This window comes from Prionailurus viverrinus, chromosome A2 (genome assembly GCF_022837055.1).
Source record: "Prionailurus viverrinus isolate Anna chromosome A2, UM_Priviv_1.0, whole genome shotgun sequence".
Lineage (NCBI taxonomy): Eukaryota > Metazoa > Chordata > Mammalia > Carnivora > Felidae > Prionailurus > Prionailurus viverrinus.
Genome location: NC_062562.1, coordinates 69,456,475 through 69,480,259, shown reverse-complemented (window position 1 = coordinate 69,480,259; position 23,785 = coordinate 69,456,475). Strand labels below are relative to the sequence as shown.

At 46.4% G+C, this 23,785-nt stretch overlaps 1 protein-coding gene across 3 annotated transcripts in view; it reads right to left on the bottom strand.

Annotated features, from left to right (window-relative positions):
• Positions 1 to 4,349: 4,349 nt before the first annotated feature.
• EGFR (epidermal growth factor receptor) overlaps positions 4,350 to 23,785 on the bottom strand; it is a 211,213-nt gene continuing 191,777 nt past the window's right edge. For all 3 annotated transcript variants that reach the window (XM_047850321.1, XM_047850320.1, XM_047850322.1), the window contains 8 exons: positions 19,941 to 20,096; positions 18,950 to 19,025; positions 15,573 to 15,719; positions 14,026 to 14,123; positions 12,472 to 12,639; positions 12,020 to 12,067; positions 11,203 to 11,305; positions 4,350 to 10,526 (listed from right to left, as the gene is read on the bottom strand). In XM_047850321.1, the coding sequence (XP_047706277.1) occupies positions 10,168 to 10,526; positions 11,203 to 11,305; positions 12,020 to 12,067; positions 12,472 to 12,639; positions 14,026 to 14,123; positions 15,573 to 15,719; positions 18,950 to 19,025; positions 19,941 to 20,096 (1,155 nt within the window). In that variant the 3' untranslated portion in view covers positions 4,350 to 10,167. The remainder of the gene's footprint in view (positions 10,527 to 11,202; positions 11,306 to 12,019; positions 12,068 to 12,471; positions 12,640 to 14,025; positions 14,124 to 15,572; positions 15,720 to 18,949; positions 19,026 to 19,940; positions 20,097 to 23,785) is intronic.

The window sequence follows — 23,785 nt, the reverse complement described above, 5'->3', positions numbered from 1 at the left end:
AGCCAGACACCCCTATTTCAATGTTTCTTATTAAATTTTTGATAGATATTTTTACCCAGTTAAAGATGTTATTTATTTGTAGGTTACTAAGAGATTTTAACAGCAATATGAAAGAATTTTATCAAGAGCTTTGTGAGCATCTCTTAATCTTAACATTTTCTCTATTTTGTTTTTCATGCATATAAACAAAATATCTTATGTTGAATTATCTTTGAATTCCTGGAATAAATGGCTCCATTTACTTTATTTAGGATTTCTACACCTACATTCATAAATGAAGCCATGATTTCCTTTTTGTGTATTTATTTGATTTTTAGTACTATTCCAACATTGTGGAATGAATTGGGCAACTTTCCATCTTTTTCTATGTTCTGAAATACTTTAGTTTTTAAATTTATTAATTGATTGATTGATTTTTTTATTTTATAGAGAGTGTGAGCAGGGGAGAGGGACAGAGGGAGAGAGAGAGAGAGAGAATGTCTATGCTAAGTGTAGAGCCCGATGTGGGGCTCTATCTCATGACCCTGGGATCATGACCTGAACCAAAATCAAGAGTCGGATACTCAACTGTCTGAGCCACCCAGTTGCCCCTGTTCTGAAATATTTTAAATGACATAAAAAATAACTGTTCTTCGCACGTTGCCCAGAACGCCCCAAAACTCTTTGAGTCTAGTGAAGTGTTTAATGATGAACCTTTGTCATTTCAATTTCTTTTATGTTATTGTTCTATGTGAAAAACAGTGTTCTCCCCTGGAAGCCTGGTTGTGTGCTGTATTAGGTCAATTTCACTTAGGCTTGCCCTTGTGGAAACTGATCAGCCAAGTGTAAGAGCTGAGGGAAAGTTGTTGTAGGTTAAAATATCCTTGTTGGTTTATCTGCCCATTTCTGTTTGTGGCCAACAGTAGAAAAAGATAAAAGAAGAAGGCTCTGGAAACATAGCAAAGGGAAAAGCAAGCCATTTAGAAATAAAAACAGTTGGTAAGGTGTGGCACTAAGCTCTATCTGAAGTAGAAGGGAGGATGCTATTCTTTTTCCAACCTTCGCTTTCACCTAGATGGAGCATCACTGTTTTGGTTTTGTTTTTGTTTTTTACATCACTATTTAAATTTTTTTTAATGTTTATTTTTGAGACAGAGAGAGACAGAGCATGAACGGGGGAGGGGCAGAGAGAGAGGGAGACACAGAATCGGAAGCAGGCTCCAGGCTCTGAGCCATCAGCCCAGAGCTCAACGCGGGGCTCGAACTCACGGACCGCGAGATCGTGACCTGAGCTGAAGTCGGACGCTTAACCGACTGAGCCACCCAGGCGCCCCTACATCACTATTTAAAGAAAAGAAAGGATGGTGCATTTTAGAAACTGAATTGGCCTTTAGGCTCCTGGAAAGTGGAATCAAAGAAACCCAGTTTCTATTAAGTTATCAGGTCTCATTTGCTTGAGCAAATGGGACCACATCTGGTCCCAGGTGTTGGGGACCCTGGGTTGTAGACCTCCCCAGTCTCCCCAGTCTGTTCTCTCGCCTCCCCCTCCCATTCCATGGACTGTACCCTTTCTCAGGCAAGGGAGCACCTACCTGGAGCCTGCCCTCCCTCTCCTGCCCCATGCTCAGGTCCGGGATCCTGGGGATTTCTTGCCAAGTGGTCCCAGGCTGGAGGCTTGTTCAGCATCTTCACCTGCACTGATCTCATGGCAAAGAGTGGCCCAGGGGTGGCCTACACGGTGGGGGACTGAGCCACAGGTGAGAACACAGTGGGAGGCACCACAGGTCCACCTGTTCTCTTGCTCCAGGTGTACACGTGTTGGATTTAGGACTAGGGATGTGCTTTGCTTGGGCTCAGAAGGGTTGCTTTCAAGAATGGGGTAAAGGATATATTTTTATTTCCTTTAGACCCTAGCATCCAGCTTTTCTAGCTCAGTGTCCCGGGCAAGGAGAGAGATTCAAGGTAGAATCTGTAGAAGCATTTCAGAGTGTGGACTTGGCTGTTCTTCCCATGATCTGTATCTCTCAGGGTTCTCAGTGTGACTAATGGGGAGCAGAATGGGAGGCTCCTTCAAGGGACTAATTACAAATATGCCCATAGGCTCTTTCTCGTATTTTGTTAACTATTTTTGAAAGTAGGGTGGACATCAGATCTGTTCTCAGGGCTTTTCTACCCAAGTTTTTAATTTTTTTTAATGTTTATTTATTTTTGACAGAGAGAGAGAGAGACAGAGCATGAGTGGGGGAAGGGCAGAGAGAGAGGGAGACACAGAATCCAAAGCAGGCTCCAGGCTCCGAGCTGTCAGCACAGAGCCCGACACAGGGCTCGAACTCACGGACCGCAAGATCATGACCTGAGCCGAAGTCGGACGCTCAATTTACTGAGCCACCCAGGCGCCCGGTCTACCCAAGTTTTTAGCTGTCCTTTCTGGGTATAGAGGAAAAACCTTGAGAGGGGCAAGGTCTGGAGGACTTGCCCAAGCCCCGAGCAAAGGGAAACCCAAAGAAAAAGAATTCTGTCCTCCTTTTCAGACCCTCCAGTTCTTGGGAAAACTTTTCTCTCCCCAGGTAGTTATAATTAGTTTCACAAGATTATTGGCCCAGAGCAAAATCTCTTCAAGCTGAAACTCCATTTGTCCTGAGCTTCAGTTTGGAATTATGCGGAGCAGGATGGTGGGGCGGTGGTGGAGATTATGGTGTTAGGGAGTTTGCCCTGAGGTAAGGGCACTCCTCTGGGATCATAAGCCATGGCCTTCCCTAGGGCATGACATTGGAGGCTTGAGGGGGCCAGTGCCCCATAATGCTCTCCAAGTCTACCTTATTTGCTGACATTTGCCTTTCTCTACGTGGGGCTAAACCCCTTAATCGAAGGCTTTGAGCTCTAAGAGGCTTACTCCTTCCCAAGGTGCCTGACAATACCAGCATGTGGAAGGTCAGGAGGCCAGGAAGCCAGGGGAGCCTGGGGCCACAATGGGGAACTGGAAAGTTCCCGATTTGCTTATTCGTCAGGGACGCGGTTGTCCTGAAGTCCTGCTTCCACATGAATTACAATTTACTCTCAGCCCTCCGTTTGTATGTAGGCGACTGATGATCTTCTGAATGAACAACACAAAAACAAAGCTGCAATTTTCCTGGAAATGATGAGAGTCAGCCCTGCAGGGATCAGTGGTGGTCGTGAGCCAGCCGAGCCCCACTTCCTGCTCTCTGTCCTCCTGAGTAACAGGAACAAGGTAGAGCATTGTGTGGCGACCAGCTGGTCCAGGAGAAAGCAGTGGCAGAGGGAGTTGGGGCTTTATTCTCTGGGGTCAGAGCACTGAAAGTCAAAGAAATCTGAAGCCCTGTGGACGATTCCAGGCCAGGGCCAGGGGATTCCAGGTGCTAGTTCCACAATCTAAAGCCAACTTAAAACCGCACGCCCACCTCTTCCTGCCCTGTGCCCTCCCACCTCCCAGCTGGTCAGCTGCTGGTCCCGTTTCTAGTTTCCTCCCCAGTGCTGGCACCTGCTTCATCGCCAAGTTGGCTTTTCCTCAGCTGTTGAGATGGGTTTACACCCTTTGCCTTTGACTCGCACTCTGTGGTTACTACAGATGAGAAAACTGCTTATTCCCTTACGTGTTCAAGTACTTAGCTGGAGAACCAGGTTCTTACAGAACTTTTACCTTGACTTTGGCAGAACAATTTCCCTCCATGCTGGTGGTTACTTTCCTGGCTCACAGGAAGCATAGGATATGTGTTTCCGCCACATGGAGTCCTCATGGACTGGGAAAGCCCTCAGATGTAAGGGAGGTGGGTGGTAAGGTGTAAGCCGTGCAGCCCAGAGTGGGGGGCGGGACCCTCACACAAGGGTGTGCCTTGTTCATTCTTCAGGCTTCTAGCATTTGTGATTTAGCAGAATCGCAACAAAACTTCTGTTTGCTTTGGTGCCTGCCATAGGAAAATCCCGTCCACCGAGGAATTCCCTCTTGGGAAAATGGGTGATGGGCATTGAGGAGGGCACTTGTTGGGATGAGCACTGGGTGTTGTACAGAAGCCAATTTGACAACAAATCATCCTCATAAAAAAATAAAATTAAAATTAAAAAAAAAAAAGGCATTTCCCCTTGGCTCTGTGTTTCTCCACCATGAAGGAAATCAGGGGAGGGGAGGTCCTAGGAACAGGTGCGAAGATGCGGCAGACCCCGGTCAGACCACACGCTGCTGCCACGCAGCACGGCATTGAGGAGTCTCAGTCTCACACAGGAAACCTCCAAACATTAAAAAGTTCCCAGGCCACTTGGGTGTGGACGCGATACAGTGGAGGCAGGAGTGGGGGGCAGGGAGGATATGGGAACCCTCTGTAGTTTCCGCTCAGTTCAGTGTTTGAAGTTAAGACTGCTCTAAAAATAAAGTTTATTAATTAATTTAAAAAAGTTATCGGGAAAGAACATCTTCAGTAGGTCAGATATGATTAATAACTACTGTCAACACTGCAGCGCTAACGAAGGATACAATATTATTATTTATAAGGTACTTATATAAGAAAAGACCAATGAATAATATACATCTAATTTTTTAATACGCAATATACAATCAACATGTTCTGATCAACAGTGTAAACCATATAAAAGAGAATCTTGCTTTTCATTTGTACACATATTGCTTTCATCACAGCAAAATTTTACATTGTTAAGACGTACCATATATAGAAGCTATAAAGCTATTGCTTGCTTGTTTTAGAAATGAAGGTATTGCTGTCTGTTGTTAACTGGACATGGTCACCCTGGTTATCAGGCATCAGATCTATAGGATCTCTTCATTTCCAAGAGATGGTGTTACAGTATAAGATTATTTTGTAACCAAATCAGGTCAAAGGGTTTAAAAATAACAATTAAATGCACCTAAGGAAAAAAAAAGTATGCTTTTCCTTGAAGTTTCGTCTGCTAGGTGATAGGGTGGGGATGCATAGTAAGAACTTTTGTGGGCAATTTAGACAGGACAGACCTGTGACCTCGGAGGGCGTAACGTGGCTGTAAAGTTTTAACCGTGGAAGAGAAAATCCTAATTGCTTTAGGTTTTTTTTCCCTAGATGCAATTTATGGAAAATATATAAAAATGTTTCTTGAAGAATCCTTTTCTTGGACTATTGTTTTTGTAAAAGCCATCTAGCTACTTACACAATCTTCTTAATGTCTCCCCTTTATAATGTAACATATATGTCAATGTTTTATTTTAGCAGGGCAAACAAAAGTTACCTGCTTATGATGGGTGCCATGTTGGTTGGACCAGCAGTGAGAATGCTCTCTACCTTTATTATACCACCAGTCCACCTTTAATAGGGGGAATGGAAAAACCTGTCTGTTCCACATTTCCTTCCCTTTTCATCAGCTGGTTAAACCTCTCCCTTCTAGTGCTTGGGCAGCTTGTCACAGAACCTATCCTCCCCCGCAGCAACTGGCACTGAGGTCCTTGAAGCGTTAAGTTGTCCAGGCACCTAGGTTGGTGGCTCTCAACCTTGGCTGTCCATCAGAATGACCATTAGGAGCTTTCAAAGGCACGGATGCCTGGATTTCACCCATAAAGATTTGTATTGAATTGGTCTGGGGTGCAGCTGGACCTCACTAGTTTCAAAAGCTCCCCAAGGGATTTCACTGTGCAGCCAGGGGCTGAGAACACTTTTTCGGGAATGGGAAGGTGAGGTCATGAGAAGGCTTGGGAAACATGGACTTCATCAGTGTACTGAGTAACCAAAACATGCTGAACATTATTAGGGTTCTGCAGATCTGTTTAGTCTATTGGTAAATGCACATCAGCTATAAATATAAAAATAAAAATAATTTGTATCAAAGTCAGATTAGTGTATACAAACCAACAAAGTGCTATATTATTGCTTTTTTTTTTTTTTTTACATCGACAGGATCATGCTGGCAGTTGAGTACAGCATAGCATGCAGTTGGATCCGTGTTAGCAATAACAAAGTCATTCTTTTTCTCTAACATGGAGAGAGCCTGCTTTAGCGGAAGACTAAACCATATGTGCTTTTTACCTTTTCTCATTTTATAAATATAAAAGGCATGATTCCTCTTTATCAGGACAATGACCTAGCTTAGCTCTGCGACGAGGCTGTGCCTTTTTACGAGAAAGAGGAGCGTTCCATTGCTTTAATTAAATCCCTTCAAAGATTTCAGTTTCGACTTTTGATTCTATTTCAGTCTAACTTTTAGTAGAAAAATGAGTTTTTCTAAAAACATACCTTACAAAGTTCAGTGCTACAAGAGAGGCTACTATTCCTCAAAAAAAAAGTTACAAAAATAGATTAACATTTACAAACCCTATGTGAGTGTGTCTTTCATAGTACAAAAATGTATGCCCCTGAAACGGCAGGTGTGGCTGGTAATAGAGGCAGGGATTTCTTTTCAGTAAGGTTTTACAGCCCGTGGGCAAGGAAATATAAACAGATTGTTACGTTGTAATAAAAACGTTCACTTATCAAAAGAGAAATGCAAAGTAGCCGTTGAGGGCAATTCCACCAGCTGTCACGCGGTGAGCGCCTCACTGTGAGAGAGACGATTTTTCTAACTTCTTAGAAAACGCAAACTGTTCCGGGGCTTTCCGGAGGCTCAGGTTTGGGTATTTGCCACTTTCAGGGTAAGCTGCCGGTGACGAAGAATTAGAGGTTTTGGAACGGTCACGAGTGGGCAAGTCTCAGGAATATTAAGGACTCCACCACCTTCCTTTACCTGACTCAGGCTTTTCTATTCGGCCCTGACTTGGGGGCATGGTATAGACGACCTTACAGGTCACCTTAGAGGTGAGGGTTTAACTCTGCTTGCCCATTAGGATCACGTGGGGAGCCCTGAGAGTCCCCTTCATTGGTCTGCAGGGACCCTGCCCCTGCTTTTTAAGCTCACCAGGTGATTCTGTTTGGCAGCAAGGGTGAGATCTGTGGGTCACCATAACTCAGCAACTTGACCCCTGCTTGAGTAACCTGAGGCCTGGAGAGTGTGCAACAGGCCAGCGGGATGCCTCCAGCTGAGGGACGGGCCTCCCCATAGGCCTTTCCTTTATACCAGTGTTTCCCCAAACTTTGGTGCTCATCAGAATAAGCTGGGGAAGCTCTGAAAAGCCCATGGGTCCAGGCTGCACCTGAGCCAAACTAAGAATCCTTCAGATTAAGCACTTTCAACAAATACCTAAGCCTTGTTATCAATTCGAATGCCATATGGTGCCTCCACAATGCTCCTGGTCATAAAACCAGTGACAACTGGCACTCAGCAAATCTAGAATTTGGAAGATTCATCTTTTTTACTTTGCGAGGTGACAAAAGTGTGTTTCATAGAGTATGACGGCAGGGACTCCTTAAAGTTTATTCGAGACGTGTGAGGACGCTGGCCCATTGTAAGCGTTCACTTCCAACTACTTTTCCCTGAACTGTTTCCAAAGACCAAATCTAAGGTGGGGTCAAGGGGAACGTTTCCAGGAACTGACTGAGGAAGGAACAGGCTCTCTGCAGGGTCTTTGAACCCAGTGTCAACAAGGAGGAACTGAAGAGACAGAGTAGAAGCTTTGAACCCTGGCCAATCAGGGCCATGAAATGGAAATACTGGTGCTGCGGGGAGCCCTCTCCTCATCTGCCCACAGTGACGGCTGGGGCTGTTGACTCGGGCTCTGCATTCTCAGGTTCTGAAGCATCTACAAGCCCCCTCTGCACCTCCCTGGACAGCCATTGTGAGGACATTTTGGGAAACACAGTCCTACAATTAAGAGAATTTAGCAACCAGATTTTATGCAGGAAAGCTGAAATACAAAAAAGAAAAAGCTTGAATAGTTTTTGCTGTTTTATTATGTTATAGTAAAATATGGCAAATTACAAAAATACTGGGATTTAACTGCTACAGTTGAACTCACATTCAGTTGCTCTCCCTCACTAGTCCCTTGCTTCTTGAAGAATAAGTGGTGACAAAAATGTGCATCATTCTGTTTCCTGGGGCTGGAGAAACTTATCAAAATATTTATGTTCTGAGGTGAATAAATAACAGAAGTGCTTTACTGACAATGGCATAAAGTGTTAGATTCTTAGAACGATGTTTAATCTTTTTGCTCATCTTCAAATCCCCATAAGGACCCACATGTAGGGCACTTGGGAAATGTTACAGGCTAGTTCCCAGGCTTAAAGGGACAGTTTGTAAAGACCACCTAAGGCAGGCTTTTCTCCCACTTTCATTAGTGGTTCCTCTGGCAGATGCTTTCTTGGTCAAGTTTTCCTCTGCTTGGAACACACGTCCCATTTCCCTTGTGGCTAAGACCCTGGTCCTGTTTTGACCCAACTCCACCACTCCCTCCCCGAAGAGGCTTCCAGGTCCCCCCAGGCAGGGCCCATCCACTATTCCCTGTTCTGTGCTGTCCGTGCTCGGCAGACCTGTCTTGCCTACCATCCCATCATGTTGCTTTAAGGTTGGCCTTTATGAGTCAATTCCCTCGGCCAAATTGTGAATTTCTTGGAATCGGGATTATGTTTTATTTATTTTTCTATCGTTAGTGCTTATGCTGGGCTGGGATAGTTGCTTAAGAGTATTGAATACCATTGGGACAAGATCAATATTTTGGTAACAAAGCTGTGCGGCCCTGACCTGACAGTCAATTTAATAGCAAAAGGACAATTGTGTGTGTGTGCGTGTGTGTGTGGCTGAACACATCCGTAGGCCGGAAATACTGTCTGCAACATTCTTCCCTTGATAAGCTGGATGTTGACTAAGAGTGTTTAAAACACTGTATACAAAGCACGGCCGTGAACCGATTGGGTTACAGGGACACACAGGTTGGAAAAACACTTAACGTCCTAAATTATCTGGATCTTCCAATAACTGGGAAATTGTTTTAAGAGGGAATTTTTTTTTTCTAAAATACCCATAGATGTCGTTAAGGCATTGTCATCAATTTCAAACTCTGATTTCATATTTACCACTTTCTTCCCCTATATATAATGTTGTCTTTATTTCCACCTGTCAAATGCGCCCCCCAGCGGCGAGGGCTGTGCGTTCCCGCACAGGGGCCTCAGAGCCTGGATCCCTTCATTCCCGAAGAGCGAGGCGGGCGCTTTGGGGCAGCTCATCAGAAAGGAAAAAAGTACCCTTTGAGTAAAAATCTTCTAAAGTGACATAAAAAGAAAATTATCTCCCATAAGTAGCCTAATTTGGTGGTGGGAGGCTGAAAGTGTTTTAGGAGTGGCTGTACCTCAGCAGTGTCCCGATATATGGCCACTCCTTGACCCCTAAGGGACTTGATGTATTTCCTTCGAGACTCAAATTTGAGAGCCATGTTCTTGCGTGAACTTTTGCATTACTGTTCCATCTTGATTAAAGGCTATTGGTCTAAATACAAGCCGATGCTGGTTATGGTTTGATGTACCGTCTCCTCCTACTGACAGGGAAAGCATACTGAGTTTCAACGGAATGGAAAATAAACAAGTAAGTCTAATACTTATAACTAGAAAACACTGGACAACCAACGGAGAGTAAGTACCATGAGGAAACCTGCATAAAAAGAAGTCTGAAGAAGAGTTCTCCCCCCCTCCGTTTCTTCTTCAGTCAGGAAGGGTTCAAAGTGGCTTTATCCTCTCGTACCTGGTATGATTTGATACAGTACCAATAAGTCCCGCTCAGGACATAGAGCACTTCTAGTTTTGTCTTGCAATGGAAGAATCATGAAGCAGAGTCAGTGGAATCAAATGTTAGCTGGAAGACGCTGACCCTTGCTTCTTGGTCACAGTGGGCCTGGATCAACTCAGTGCAGCAAGTGCTACAAGCAAGCTTCTTCCTCATTGGAAAAGCCCATTATAAACAAAATCAACAATGACAATTAAAAACCCCAAGGGTCCCCAAGCAATAAAACTCCTTACACAGTTTGTTTCATCAGATATACCTCATGGCAAGGTGAACTTCTGCCCAAACAGACAATATTCTTGCTGGATGCCTTTTTTGTGGAGGCCTCACAGTTTGAAGACAAAGGAATGTCCCAGAAACTTCCCCAAAGTGCGTCCAAGTAGGGGGAACTTCCTGCACGAAAGATGGGTCCCATCGGAGCAAATATGGCTGAACCAGTCCACGGGTCCAAGAGTTAACGTGGGCATTGACTATCAGCACTGAGTAGCTGCCGTGGCCTGACCCAGGGACTGAAACATTGGAGATTGTGACGGCCAACACTATCCTCCGTGGTCATGCTCCAATAAATTCACTGCTGGGCGGTGCTACCCTTAGGTAGTCTGCATTTTCAGCTGCAGGACCCTTAAAGATGCCATTTGACTTGGCTTCCTTGGGAAAGAAGTCCTGCTGGTAGTCAGGGTTGTCCAGGCTAATCTGGTGGTTGCCTTTCTGGGCCCAGAGGGTGGGGCCGTCGAGCACACTGTTGACGCAAGTGGGGTGGGTGTTGAGATACTCAGGGTTGTCCACTGCATTGCTGTGGGGATTTTGGTAGTGAGGGTCTCTGCCAGGAGCTGGATTTAGAGGCTGATTGTGATAGACGGGGTTCTGGACGGAACCCGCAGGCCTTTTGGGAACAGCCTGGTTTATGTATTCTGAAATGGAAAAGAAATCGCAGGTGAAGTACTCAGCAAAGCATCGTCCCAAGCAGGATTCCTGTGTACCATCTGAACCCTATCAATACTCTTCCCTGAGGCAACCAAGTGTAGGGACAGCTGAGAGGATGATTCTCTGGCTGTTGCTGCAAAGTAAATTACGTTCCTTTCTGTATTTCTCAAAGCAATTGGCACATCTGTCTCTTGCCAATTTAAAGTTTGGAAAAAGATGGCCCGCCTTGAGGTGCATGTGTGCACACAGGTATGGTACGTCTGGGGATAAAGCTCAGATTAGGAAAATACATGTTTCATGGGCCAAGAATGGAGCCAGGATCGAATCTGTCACACGTGTTCACACATTCACTGGCACACACACAATCATACACACGCACACACACGCCTTTAATGCCTGCTTCAAATTCTAGAACGTCTTCTGATTGATTCTAAAAGCACACCTCCAACCTGGACGTGACTTGAGCTCAATACAAAGACCCTCACGTGTGCTCGGTCGGTTTGTATTTCTCTGCCTCTCACTGTCTACACTGTGTCTGTGAATTTTCCAGAGTCCCCACCTCCGGATTAGCCTGAAGGAAGCATGTCCTCTGGGCACCAGGGGATGGAGGCTGGCCCTGCTGCCTGGGGAAGCCTATGACCATGTTCAGCATTAGCCACTCACCAGGTGCCGGGAGGAAAGTGTCATCCATGTTGTCCTCAGTCAAGGTGCCAGTGGGGTCTGAGCTGTACCGCTGCAAGAAGCTGTCTTCCTTGAGGGGGCAGCTCTGAGGGGAGGGAAGAAGGCAAGGTTATTAGTCGGTGCTGCTCAGACTTCGATGTGTATAAAAATCACCTGAGATTTTGTAAAATGCAGATTCTGATTCAGCAGGCCCTAGAGAGGGCCTGAGATTCTGCATTTCCAGCAAGCCTCCCCCCACCCCCCGGATGATGTCAGTGCTGCTGGCTCACAGACCACAGAGCAAGTGGCAGGGACCTGGTCAGTGCTGTGAAGCAGGGATTCAGCAACAACAGAAATGTTCCATAATCTGTGCTCTTCAGTGGTTGCCGATTGAAATCGAAGCAGATATGTGTGGCTGGCGGCTTCTCTCTTGGTAAGTATGGGTCTGGATCAAGGCTTCATGTGATCAAGCATGAGCACCCCTTGGAAGGCCAGCTCAAACACAGATGGCTCGGCTCTGCCTCCAGCATTCCTACATAAGTAGGTCTGGGCCGGTGGCTCGACAGTTTTCATTTCTCACAAACTGCCAGGTAATGCTGCTACCCCAAGTCCACAAACCACATACTGAACAGCACTGTGATAAGTGATAGCTATTACTGGCCTCAGAGTAGGGGTCAAGGAAACCAACCAGGGAAGAAAGGAAGGAGATACAGGAAGGAAAATCAAGATTAGTTGGGTTAAGACAGCCATTTTCTATGTCCAAGAGAGCCATGATCCAGAGCTGTTGTTTAATCCTGGTTTATTAGGTGTTCACACATACCCCATTTCTATCGATGCAAGTCACGGTGGAATTGTTGCTGGTGGCACTCTGAAAGAGGTAAACAAACAAACAAACAAAAGGTAAACAAAAATTTGCTGATCGTACACTTGCATCTTCTCTCCCATTTCCACTGACTGGTGGGTCTCATGGAGGGGATATAACTAAAGGTGCTTAATTTCGTCTTGACCCATTAGCTTTAGAAAACTAGGCTTCATTCTGATTTAATTCTAATCCTTAGTAGACCTAAAAAGGTTATGATCCAGTAGAGGCAATGCAATAAGAGAATTCATACACTTAACTGGTTCATTCTGACATTGGCTTGACCATTGGGTTGAAATTTACTTCTTTGACTCTATGTACGTTCCACTAGATGGGTCTCATTTTCTCTCACTTTCTCTCAACATGTCATTCAAACCAGTGGATACAGCTTGAGAGTAAATGACATCTCCTACCAGAGAACTCAGGAGGGGGGTCCGGGATGTGGAGGGGCTGTGGAAGAAGCCTTGCTGGGGGATGAGGTACTCATCGGCATCTACAACGTCTTCCATGTCTTCTTCGTCCATCAGGGCGCGGTAAAAATTGGAGTCTGTAGGGCTTGGCAGATGCATTCTCTCATCTCCCTGGTGCAGAGATTGTGAGACAGTTAGTGAAACCCAGAGAGATGCTAGCCCACTTCCTGCCTAGAGGAGGGATCTGTGGTCACAAACAGGGAGGCCTATTTGTTCGCCAATTTAGTTATAACAAAATCACCCTGGTTCTCTGAAGTCTAGCCACTTCCTTCCCTCCCCTACTGACATTAAGACACTAAAAGTTCTTTGATGTTTTAAAGGCCCTGGATGAGGGGCGCCTGGGTGGGTGTCCCAGTTGGTGAAGCGTCTGACTCTTGATTTTGGCTCAGGTCATGATTTCACGGTTCATGAGATCGAGCCTTGCATTGGGCTCTGCTCTGTCGGCACAGAGCCAGCTTGAGATTCTCTCTCTCTCTCTCTCTCTCTCTCTCTCTCTCTCTGCCTGCTTAAGCATGCTCACGCTCTCTCTGTCTCTCTCTCTCTCTCAAAAATAAATAAATAAACATAAAATAAAATAAAAGACCCTGAATAAAATAGAAACAGCATAAGAGGAAGAAGACAGGGGCGAAGCAGCAGCATTTATTGAGTGTTACTATGCTGTTAGGTGCTGTGGTCATTTGTAATAAGAAATTTATCCCTACTCAGGACACAGAACTCTTAGACCCCAGGAATTTCCGAAGTGATGAGAGCTGCAAAGGTGTCTTTTGCTACATTAATGAGTGGCTTTAGGACCACACCCAAGGACTGGAACTATCCGTCTCACCCCTGATGTCTTGGAATGGGGGAGGGGCTGGAGGTTGCATCAGTCCCCATGGTCAGTAATTTAATCAATAATGCCTATTTAATGAAGACTCCATATAAACCCACAGGGACCAGGGTCAGAGAGCTTCAAGGCTGGTGCACACATGGAGATTTGGGGAGAGACACCCAGCTGGTGTCAGAGAACTGCTTGCTTGGAGGTGCGTGGAGACCCCCTCTCCCCCACCCCCCAACACACACCGGAATGCTAAGCAGCACCTTTGGGTGCTATGCGATGTATCTTGCATTCATTATTTCACTGACTCAATTAAAACAGCCCCGTGAGTTTGGTTTTAACCTAAAGTGGGAAGTGGAGAGCCAGAGATCTGAAGCCAGATTGGTTGACACCAAGCCCCGCTTCTCCATCAGACGGCGCGAAGGGTCTGGCTAACTGAAATGTAAAGGTGACATACGGGAGGGGGTGTGTCTGGGCACTAGATTTTAGAAGGGAATGGCAAATGAACTTGGAGGCACCATACATGCCCTCCTCTTAGTTCAAGGCTTGCTGCAAATGCATTGAGGATTTAAGGACGGGACCTGGGAGACAGGGAGGCCGAGCTGGCCCACGATGCAACACAGTGACAGTTGACACCATCAGAGGGACCTCTCCCAGTGGAAGTTCAGACTGTGATCCGGTACCTGGATGACAAGGTAGCGCTGGGGGTCTCGGGCCATTTTGGAGAATTCAATGATCAACTCACGGAATTTCGGGCGACTGTCTGCATCTATCATCCAGCCTGGGGAAGGAATGAGGAAAACAGTACAGTCAGGCCCTGAAAGAAATGGTAGAGATGGCACTGCTTCACGGGGGCATTTATGGTGACCTCTTTGTAGGCAAATAAGTGATGCGGAAACCTAATCTCTGTGATAGACGTTTCTGTCTTGGCAGACGAGCGTTGGTCACAGTTTACAGACCGTGATGACACAGTACGCTTGAATCAGAATGACAGGAGCATCCTCTAATTTTCTATGCCTACTCTTCCTAGAGCCGGAGTGCCGGCATTTTCACCGCAAGTGACCCAGCATCGGGGGCCACACTATTTGTGAACTGCTCTGACTGTAGGCAGCCCCCGGCGTGCAGGCTCTCCGGCAAAGTCCTCCCTGGACGTCCACGCTCGTCTATATTCACTTGGCAGTCTTGCAAGCTGGACACTAGATTCAATTTAGAGAAAGTTAGGGACTTTCTTTAACAGCCTCAGGGTTTGGGAACTTCCCATCCTGGTGCTTTCATTGTCTTACATATTCAGTAACCAAGCACGCAAGCGAGGGGGGTGTTCCCGAGTCTTCCTTAAGACACATGTTAACCTCGCTGGCACATTTGATTACACAACGATCTAAGTCTGGATCAAACAAGCTGGAGGAACGGTTCTCAGCTGGAAATCCTCGCGTCTCTTGAGGGTTCACATTTACTTTCTATCAGCAGGATGTCAAGCTATTTTTGGACAGACTGCTTATGTGACCTTAGAGGAATCATGTAACCTCTCTGGGCCCCAGCTTCCCCGGCCCAAAGCGAGGAAGTGAGAGTAGCTTACCTCTGTGGTCTGAAGTTCAGAAAGGCAGTAATATTTACATCAACTTGGCCCTATCATACCCCCTGTGCTCCCTTGTTTCATCAGTATAACGTTACCTTCAGAGCCTGCTGAACGCGTGGAATAACAGCATCAATCAAGTTACACACTCTTATTTAGATTAAAATGTGTACTGGCTACACTGCACAAGACCTCACGTTGATCTATTATTTGAAAGGCTGAAGTCAAGACACAAATGTTGACTCTGTTAGCCTCATGTGCTTACTCATTGTCAGGCATTTAAAAACATTCTGTCTCTCTGGTAACGGGCCTCAAAATGCAGAGTGCCTTTTTCATTGAGCAACTCAGAGACTAGAATATTTCGGTGTAATGGCTTCTGGAGGAATTTGATTTTATTTATTTGCTTCCAAACATGGGCACATGCCAGGTCACAGTGCTCAAAGGGGTCAAGCAAGTGCTTCCTGAAGAATGTTGGAAGAGGCTGTTTACAGATGTTCCTGGACTTGAGTGCCTGCTGTAAAGATGTGACAATATTTCCTCAGGGAATCAGAGGCCTCAATTTTTTTGGCTAAGGGCAGTGATGCCTTTCCAGTCACAAGGGGCTCTGAGTGCCAAGGTCCAGCTAGGCAAGAGTGGATGGCCACAGCAGTCACTCACACTTGACCATGATCATGTAGACATCGATGGTGCATATGGGTGGCTGCGGGAGGCGCTCTCCTTTCTCCAGGATGGTCGAGATCTCACTTGCGGGGATTCCGTCGTAAGGTTTAGACCCAAAGGTCATCAACTCCCAAACGGTGACTCCTGAGAGGATGAAGAGTTGCTTTACAAGTCAATAATAATCACACTGCCTTGTCTTTAGTCATCATTTAAATGTTTCTAACATTTAAAAACCCATGTTCCTGTGGCTTTGGGCCATTTGCTTGAGTGCTGGAAGACTCATTTTACCTTTGGGTAAAGTGGGATAATAACAGCATCTGTCTTAGAAGACAGTTGTGCAGATCAAATGAGATAACACAACGGAAATGTTCAGACAAGGCCAGGCGAATAGTAAGTGGCCAATAAATGGTAAACTTCAGTAACAGCAACAATGACAACACAAGCACCGTAATGACATACATGTTATTATGCAAGGAAGCAGGAGTCACACACTCAGACATCTCCCTTAAACGACTTGGATCTGCGGAAGATGGAGACCTACAGACAGGGTTATATACACTGCACGTTTTAAAATGATAATAAAAACTGGAAACCAGAGAACCCCACAATCTTTTTAACAAACCTAAAAACACCATACCTTTTATTTCAAAAACCCATCAAGCATCATGATTAAAAAAAAAAAAAAAAGCAAAGCAGTTTTAGAATTGGTGTTTTTCCAGGCCCTCCCTGAGTTCTGGCGATCCTTCCATCTCTGTGCCTCCTCCCTTGACGGAATTCTCTGCTCTAGAAACCTGGACAGCGAAGGAGCACTGGGGAGACTAAGAGAGGAGGCCGGTGGGACTGAGCCCAGGTCCCCGACTGCATGGAGAGGGACAGACACATGATCCTGGCAGTTTCCTGATAATCCAATTGGTCTGATGACAGACTTTCTTTAGAGCTGGCCTCTAGATACCTATTACCACAGGTCTGCTTGGATCATCCAGAGGCCATCACCAAACTGAATGACCTGAATATGCAACATGCAGGAGTGAAAAATGGAGTAAAGTAATGGTTCAGGGGTAAGAAAGTAGATTCTCCTGTCCTTCCTCACCAGTGTCAATATGGACTGGATGAAAAAATATCTCATCTCCAGATCCATGAAGTCAATGAATTCTCCTATAACTAGGTTTAGACATTGTGTTTAAATATGCACATCGAGGGGTGCCTGGGTGGCTCAGTCGGCCAAGTGTCTGACTTCGGCTCAGGTCATGATCTCATGGTTTGTGAGTTCGAGCCCCGCGTCGGGCTCTGTGCTGACAGCTCGGAGCCTGGAGCCTGCTTCGGATTCTGTGTCTCCCTCTCTCTCTGCTCCTCCCTCACTCGTGCTCTGTCCCTCTGCCTTACTCTCTCTCTCAAAAATAAAGAAACATTAAAATTTAAATGTGCACAATTCCTCTGGGAAGTCAAGGTTTGAGTGGGCCTGAAACATGGCACAAATTCTCTTTTCAACTCCTAAGCATAACACATACATTCCTAATTTATTAAAATATTTTGTCTTGAGTGGGGACTAGAGAGTGGGGTAACAGGATATGTTTTCTAAACTAAAACTTCAGGCTTACGGTTTAACAATTCCAGCGTACTGCCAGGGACAGCAGATCGATCCTAATGGCTGACAGCACATCTTCTGCCGAAATGAAAACCACATGACTGCCATAGTGATGCTGAGTCTCTGATACTGGTTGTAATCATTCAAAGGTATTAAGTCACAGAACTGTAGAGAGTGTTCATCGATTCAACAAATGTGGATCAATTCATGGACTGTGAGTTGGCTCACGCCAGTGGCAAGGACAGAAACTCGGCCACGTGATCCTGGACAAGCCAGACCTGTCGTAATTGTGATCTCACCCACCGTGGTTAGGGGCTCCGGTCTTATTTGGAACATACGTGGAAAACCAAAGAAGGATGATACTCAGAGAAGTAAAAGCCCGCTTTAGTTTAAAGATAGTTTTTGCCTGTTGTCTGGAGAATAGATGAATGTGTGTAGAACAGGAAGAGAAAAGACCCATGGCAACTCTTGCTATGGTGTCACTGAGGGAGGGAGGTGACAATGCAGATGCCTCTGGCCTGGATTCAGGATCAGGAAAAGAAGCGTTTCCTCCTATCCCTCTTGGGGAGTAGACATATCTTGGAAATGACTAAACTAACAAGGCATCAGAAGAGCTTTATTTCCTCATCTGGTTCATTCATGGCAGGCAGCCCTGCTCACAGGCACGTGTAAAAATTCACTTGTTCACCCACAAAGATCTCTGTCTTTGTAAAGCTTGCATTTTCAGCAGAAGACAAAGATCCATGAAATTAAAGCACATTTAGAATATTAGGAAGTCAATAGTACTATGAAAAAAAACCACTAAACAGATGATATCCTGAATGATTTGGTTTTGTGATAATAACTAAATTACTCTTGGAAATTTGTTTCAATTTTTCTCTCCCCAAGTACCCATTTCTACGGAGGGGGTGGCCCCTCCCCTTCACCCCCATTGCTTTAATAGTGGAAATAGACGGATAATTCATGGATAAATATATTAGATGAGCTGTTTGGCAGCCTTCCAGCAGATTGCTGGACTTGTGAGGGCTGACTGTGAACAGGTGTGGGTGCCTAGCACAGCAGTCAGTGAAAATGTGCTAGTGACACTTTCTTAAATGGTGAGGCCCTTGTAGGCTCAGGATGTCCTTTGTACAAAGGCAATGAGGCAAGAATGGGAAAGGAGTGTTTGAGAGGAGAGGCATAGGCCTGTGCAGGGCCATGGGGAGATTTGGAGGGGGAAACAGAGAGTCAGGTCCCGATGAGATGTCCTCACTAGAGCCACAAGCAGTAACTATTTCCCTCGCCTACTATTATTATTTTTTTCCCCACAGACACATCCTCACAGTGCACTCTTGTCAAGTCATTCTCTCTGATACACACAGACCACCATTCACAGCAGGAAACAACAGCCACTGAGTTAGTCTGTCACAAGACCTCATTTCTCTACCTGGAAACTCTTCCCCATGAAGCCTCATTTGTCATCTGCCTTTGGTTCACTTGAAATCCATGGCAGGAGGTCAAGTTTGGTTTGATGTCACAGGTACAGGCATTTCCTAAGTCCAAGCTCTCTCTCCCTCCCTTTCCCCCCTCTTGACTAGTTCACTGATATCTCCAGTGACAGGCAGTGTGGTAGTTAGACTCAATTTCCTTTGTCATGTCCTTAGTATAATAGACAGCAACGAGGACACTATTATCAGCCATTGTCTCAAAAGACAGTATTTGGATGACAGAGCATATAATGTAAATCAACAAACGATACAAGCCGGCTTAGTCTCAGTACGCATTCATTAGCATCAAGATTTTGACTCACCATAGCTCCAGACGTCACTTTGGTGGGTGTAAATTCGGTGTAAAATTGATTCCAAAGCCATCCACTTGATAGGCACCTTGGAAGGATGAGAGAAAAAGTAATAAGGTAAACTGTTAGCTTACCTCTGTTGAAAAAAAACTAGATCACATTGGAACAAATTACAAGTGACAAATGTGGGAGAGCCAGGCCACTGTACCCCAGTACCCCAGGAGCAGTGCTCCCCCCGCCAGCGGGAGGAGCAAGTTTAATACCTGGTAGAAAACAGGGCTATTCTGTTGGTCCCCACATGCAGTTTCATAAATGCCTCAGCTGAGGACCTTTGGTCTGTGGGCTCTTCTGGTGAACTGGGTGCACCTGCTGGGGGCTGGGGGCCCTGGTCGTGCACTGTGGTCTTAGCCACCTCATGTTTAGGGGTGTTTGAAGCTGCTTGGAGCCATAGAGGCCAGAATGAAGCTTAAGAGGGGTACAGCCACTTCGGAAATCCTGGGGGACCTGCACCCCTCAGTGCTGGGAGAGAGTCCCACGGAGGACCCTCAAGCCTGTCTGGGAGGAGGGAGCCAACTCTACAAGAGTCACGGAGACCCTCCGGAGTTCTAGAACAGCATGGGGAGTTTTCCATATTTCTAAGATGTCCTCAAGAGCTGTGTGCCACCAAATTGGCTGTAACACTTCCCAGATGCTCCTTTGAAGGGTGCTATATCCTGGAGGAGGAGGCTGAAACCTAACCCTGGCCAATGGTCACCTGAAGACAGAGCTGGCTCACAGTTGTGGCTTTGGCCTCTGGACGTGATAGAACCATCTATACCCACTCTCCCAGCAAATCCTGCTCTCAAAGCAGCGCCTCCAGCCTGCGTGGCCAGAAGACGACCCTGGCTCGACCCAGGTGTCAGGGCAGCTGCTGTGACCTCACCCAGAACTTCTGAGAAGGTCCCCTACATGGGTCAGTTTGCTGGCAAGAAAATGCTTGCTGGTCTACCAGCCAGCTTCTTACTTTGCCTCCTTCCGCGTGGTATTCTTTCTCCTCGGCGCCAAGCAGTTTGGCCAGCCCAAAATCTGTGATCTTGACATGCTGTGGCGTCTTCACCAGGACATTCCTGGCTGCCAGGTCACGGTGCACCAAGCGCCGGTCTTCCAGGTAGTTCATGCCCTGAAACATGGGGCCGTGCGGTGAAGGAACGCACTGGTTAGCCGACTCCCCTGGAGAGCGCGGACCTGGGTTCATACAAAGATGGCAAGGCGCTCCCCTCGGGAGAGCTGGTGCCTGCGCACAGGGATTTGAGGCCATCTTCACACAGGCTCTGAGCTTTCTGCGTCAGGGACTTTGTGTTTGCACCCATCTGTGTGCTTCCCCTGCAGGACACAGTTACTTGCACCTTCAACACTAGTAACCACCTACTAAATTTTTTTTTTAATGGTAATTCATTTTTGAGAGAGAGAGAGAGAGACAGAGTGCAAGCAGGGGAGGGGCAGCGAGTGAGGGAGACACAGAATCCAAAGCAGGCTCCGTGCTCTGAGCTGTCAGCACGGAGCCCGGCATGGGGCTCGAACCCACAAACTGAGCCGAAGTCGGACGCCCAACCGACTGAGCCACCCACGCGCCCCAGTAACTACCTACTAAATAGTGACAGAGCCAGAAGTCTGCTGTAGGGCTGAGACTTGGCTGGATGACTGTCTGGACTCGGGCAACCGCGCCCCCTGCCTGGTGTCCCCTTCCCTGTGCTTAGTTGACCTACGAAGCAGGGAAGGTAAGGGTGCTCACCAGGCTGGGGCAGAGCCCTGCTTCTGGGTGATGTGAAGCCACACTCCCCTCCTGCTTCCCTGGACAACCTGACGGGATTCGCTACCAATAGAGAAGATTGTTTCTTTTTCCAGTTTGATTTTATTTTCATTGCAATCACGTGGATACTGCATCTGCTTTTACAAGGTGGCCCTTCCCACCCCCTCTTTGGGTTGCCGCCCTAATTCTGTTGTAACCAGAGTCACTGCTAAAGCAAAAGAAAGAAAGAATACTTGAGAAGCACCCAGCACATTGCCTGACACCTGAATTCCCAGAAGTGTTACCCCTCAACTCCTGTCCTTGCCCACAGCTTTCTTGGGGTCTGTCGTGCGCACTTCCTGCTGGCAAGTGAGGTCACTTCCGGCCGCTACTCCTCCTTGCTCCATGCCTGCCTGGCTCAGCCAAGCTCCCTGGGACCCTCCCAAGCTCCAACCTGTTGACATGAGCGTGGCAGCTCTCACCTCTGTGCAGGGCCAGTCTGGCAGGTGGGAGAAGCCATTAAGTTCTGCAGACATCTTATGTTGTTTGTCCCACATTCTCTCCCACTTACTCACAAATGTGCCTCTCTCTCTCCAGCCAGGAGAATGGGCCAGGTTTCCAACCTCCTTTACAGCCGACACTCATGAGGTCCCCAGTAAAGACAGGCACAGAAATGCTTATTGAAATGCATGAAATGGAACCAAATGGGCTTCACTGACCCTGCGTTACTCTCTAGCTTTTTTGTAGCTATGGCGGGACTTCCATGTCGGGGCAATGGAAGGGAGTACCTGTAGGTAGGTATGGATTCCCAGATTTTCTGGCAAATTCTTTGCTTCCTTTTGCATGGATGTTAGGTAAACATTATTAGTGAAGTGACATTAAAATTTTTTTATTATTTTTTTTAATGTTTATTTATTTTTGAGAGAGAGACAGAGCGTAAGCAAAGGAGGGACAGACAGAGAGAATCCGAAGCAGGTTCCAGGCTCTGAGCTGTCAGCACAGAGCCCGACGCGGGGCTCGAACCCATGAACTGTGAGATCATGACCTGAGCTGAAGTCGGACGCTTAACTGACTGAGCCACCCAGGCGCCCCCAATTTTTTTCTTTCTAGAGCAAAACTAACCCTCATAGGAAAGTAGGATCTTAGGAAGATGCTACCAGTAATTAGTCTTTGTGGGCTATTTTTGAGGGCTTCAATGTTTTTCTTTCCTTGGGAAAAAAATGATTAATTCCCATGTCTCCCTTCTCTGTGGTACTATCTAGAAAGTTCCTGAGTGTTTAAGATACTGTTTGACTTAAGTGCCCCCGTTCTAAGACTTCTCAGGTGCTGCATAATAAGGTTAATAGGGCTCACTTCTACTCAAGAGGAAACCAGCAGGCTCTCCCTGGGACAGCGTTTCCAAATTAGGGATTATTATTTAGGAATGGCATGTGGAGAGTGAGAGGGAAGGAACAGAAGCTGAGAAAACACTTCCAAACAGAAGGCTGACTTACTACACCCGGTCACCTCTCCCCACGACCCCTTCACAGGGGGCTCCATTCATCAGCTTCCTTTTCTCCTTTGGTTCCTGCTTGGTCCTCCTGTCTCTTATACAAGAGTAAGTCCTCTATTAAATATGGTGTACTCTTACCCATTCCAAAAGGGTTAATTGAGCTTGGCCTCTCGCCTGGTTAGCGCAACATGTGCATTCCAGGCTGTATTAGCTCACTTGTTCTCCCTCCTTCCTCCTCTCTCTTGCCCTTGTTTCCTTGTTTTCTCTTTTTCCTTCCACCCTGCATGGCTTGCGTGCTCATCAGACCTTTCCCGAAGATTTCCTCAGTGGTAGGGATCACGTAGCTGTTGCACATTCATATAGTAATGATCACACATTAAGTCCTGACACACGGGAGCCCGTCAATCTTGCCCTATCCCTCTCGCTTTATTTCAAATTTGTGCTCTGAGTTCACAAGACCCCCAAGGGGGGACATTAGAGGGAATTTCCAGCTTCGTCTAACTACCATCTCAAACCTTTCATTCTGCCTACTGGAATGCCTAACAATCTGTGCACTGGACACATTTGCACAAAAGTTGTTGAAAAATGAATGAATGAATGAATGATCAGAGCAGTGGACAGTTGTGAGCACTGATGATGTGCCAGGCATTCCAAATACACCTCCAAAGAAAGCCACTCTGGTGCTGGGGTCCTGGCACCCACATGACCACCTTGAGAGCCGCCCCAGAGGGTCTAGAGGCCGGTCAGACCAAGTGCTCTGGGTCCTTAAGACCACCATTGGGACCCAGACCTAATTTCCTACTGATACTCGCATGCTGGCCCAAAGGCTGCCTCAGATGTCGAAGAAACTCCAAATAAACAAACAAAAAGACCCTCCGGTCTTTAAAGGACCAGAACCACTTTAATAAATTGTGACGTTTTCTCAGAACATCGGTCTTTAGAGAAGCCTTGGGAATGCGGAGGAAAGAGCCGTTTACATCCTCTGGAGAACCAGCTAATCAGCCAGAGAGGTTTAAATCAGAGATGATTTGGGGGCGGCAAGATTAGGCTCATTTGAACTTAGATAAAACTCTATTCATCAAGTCTCTGTCCCACACTATAGAGGCAGTTTCAAAGACCATCTCAGTGCCCAGCAAAGTTATATTTTAACCAGTCAGCAAAGATAAGAGATGTGATAAGAGCCCATCTACACAGAGAACCACAGGAAGCTGTATCAGCACGGGCTCAGTAGGGCCTCTTTGGGGAGCTCATTTCCTGAAGAGATCCTCTCTTTAATTTAAATCAACATATTTATTTTTGTTAATTACTACAGGACAGCTAGGATGAATTTTGAAATATGAAGGTTATACGGGAATTTGAAGAGCCAGCTTGGAACCTGTATGCACACAAGAGAAGCCCAGGGATATGCTTCACACGGATATTAAGGATTTTTCTGGCATACCACCTACGGAAGAAGAAAGGACTGGGGGTGGTTGAGTTTGACATTTACAGACTCTTTTCCCTGAGGGCTGCAGCATCCTACAACTCTTGGGAGGAGTCCAGAGTGAGAGGCTGGGATCCATTTCTGTTCTATTTCATAAACAGCTAT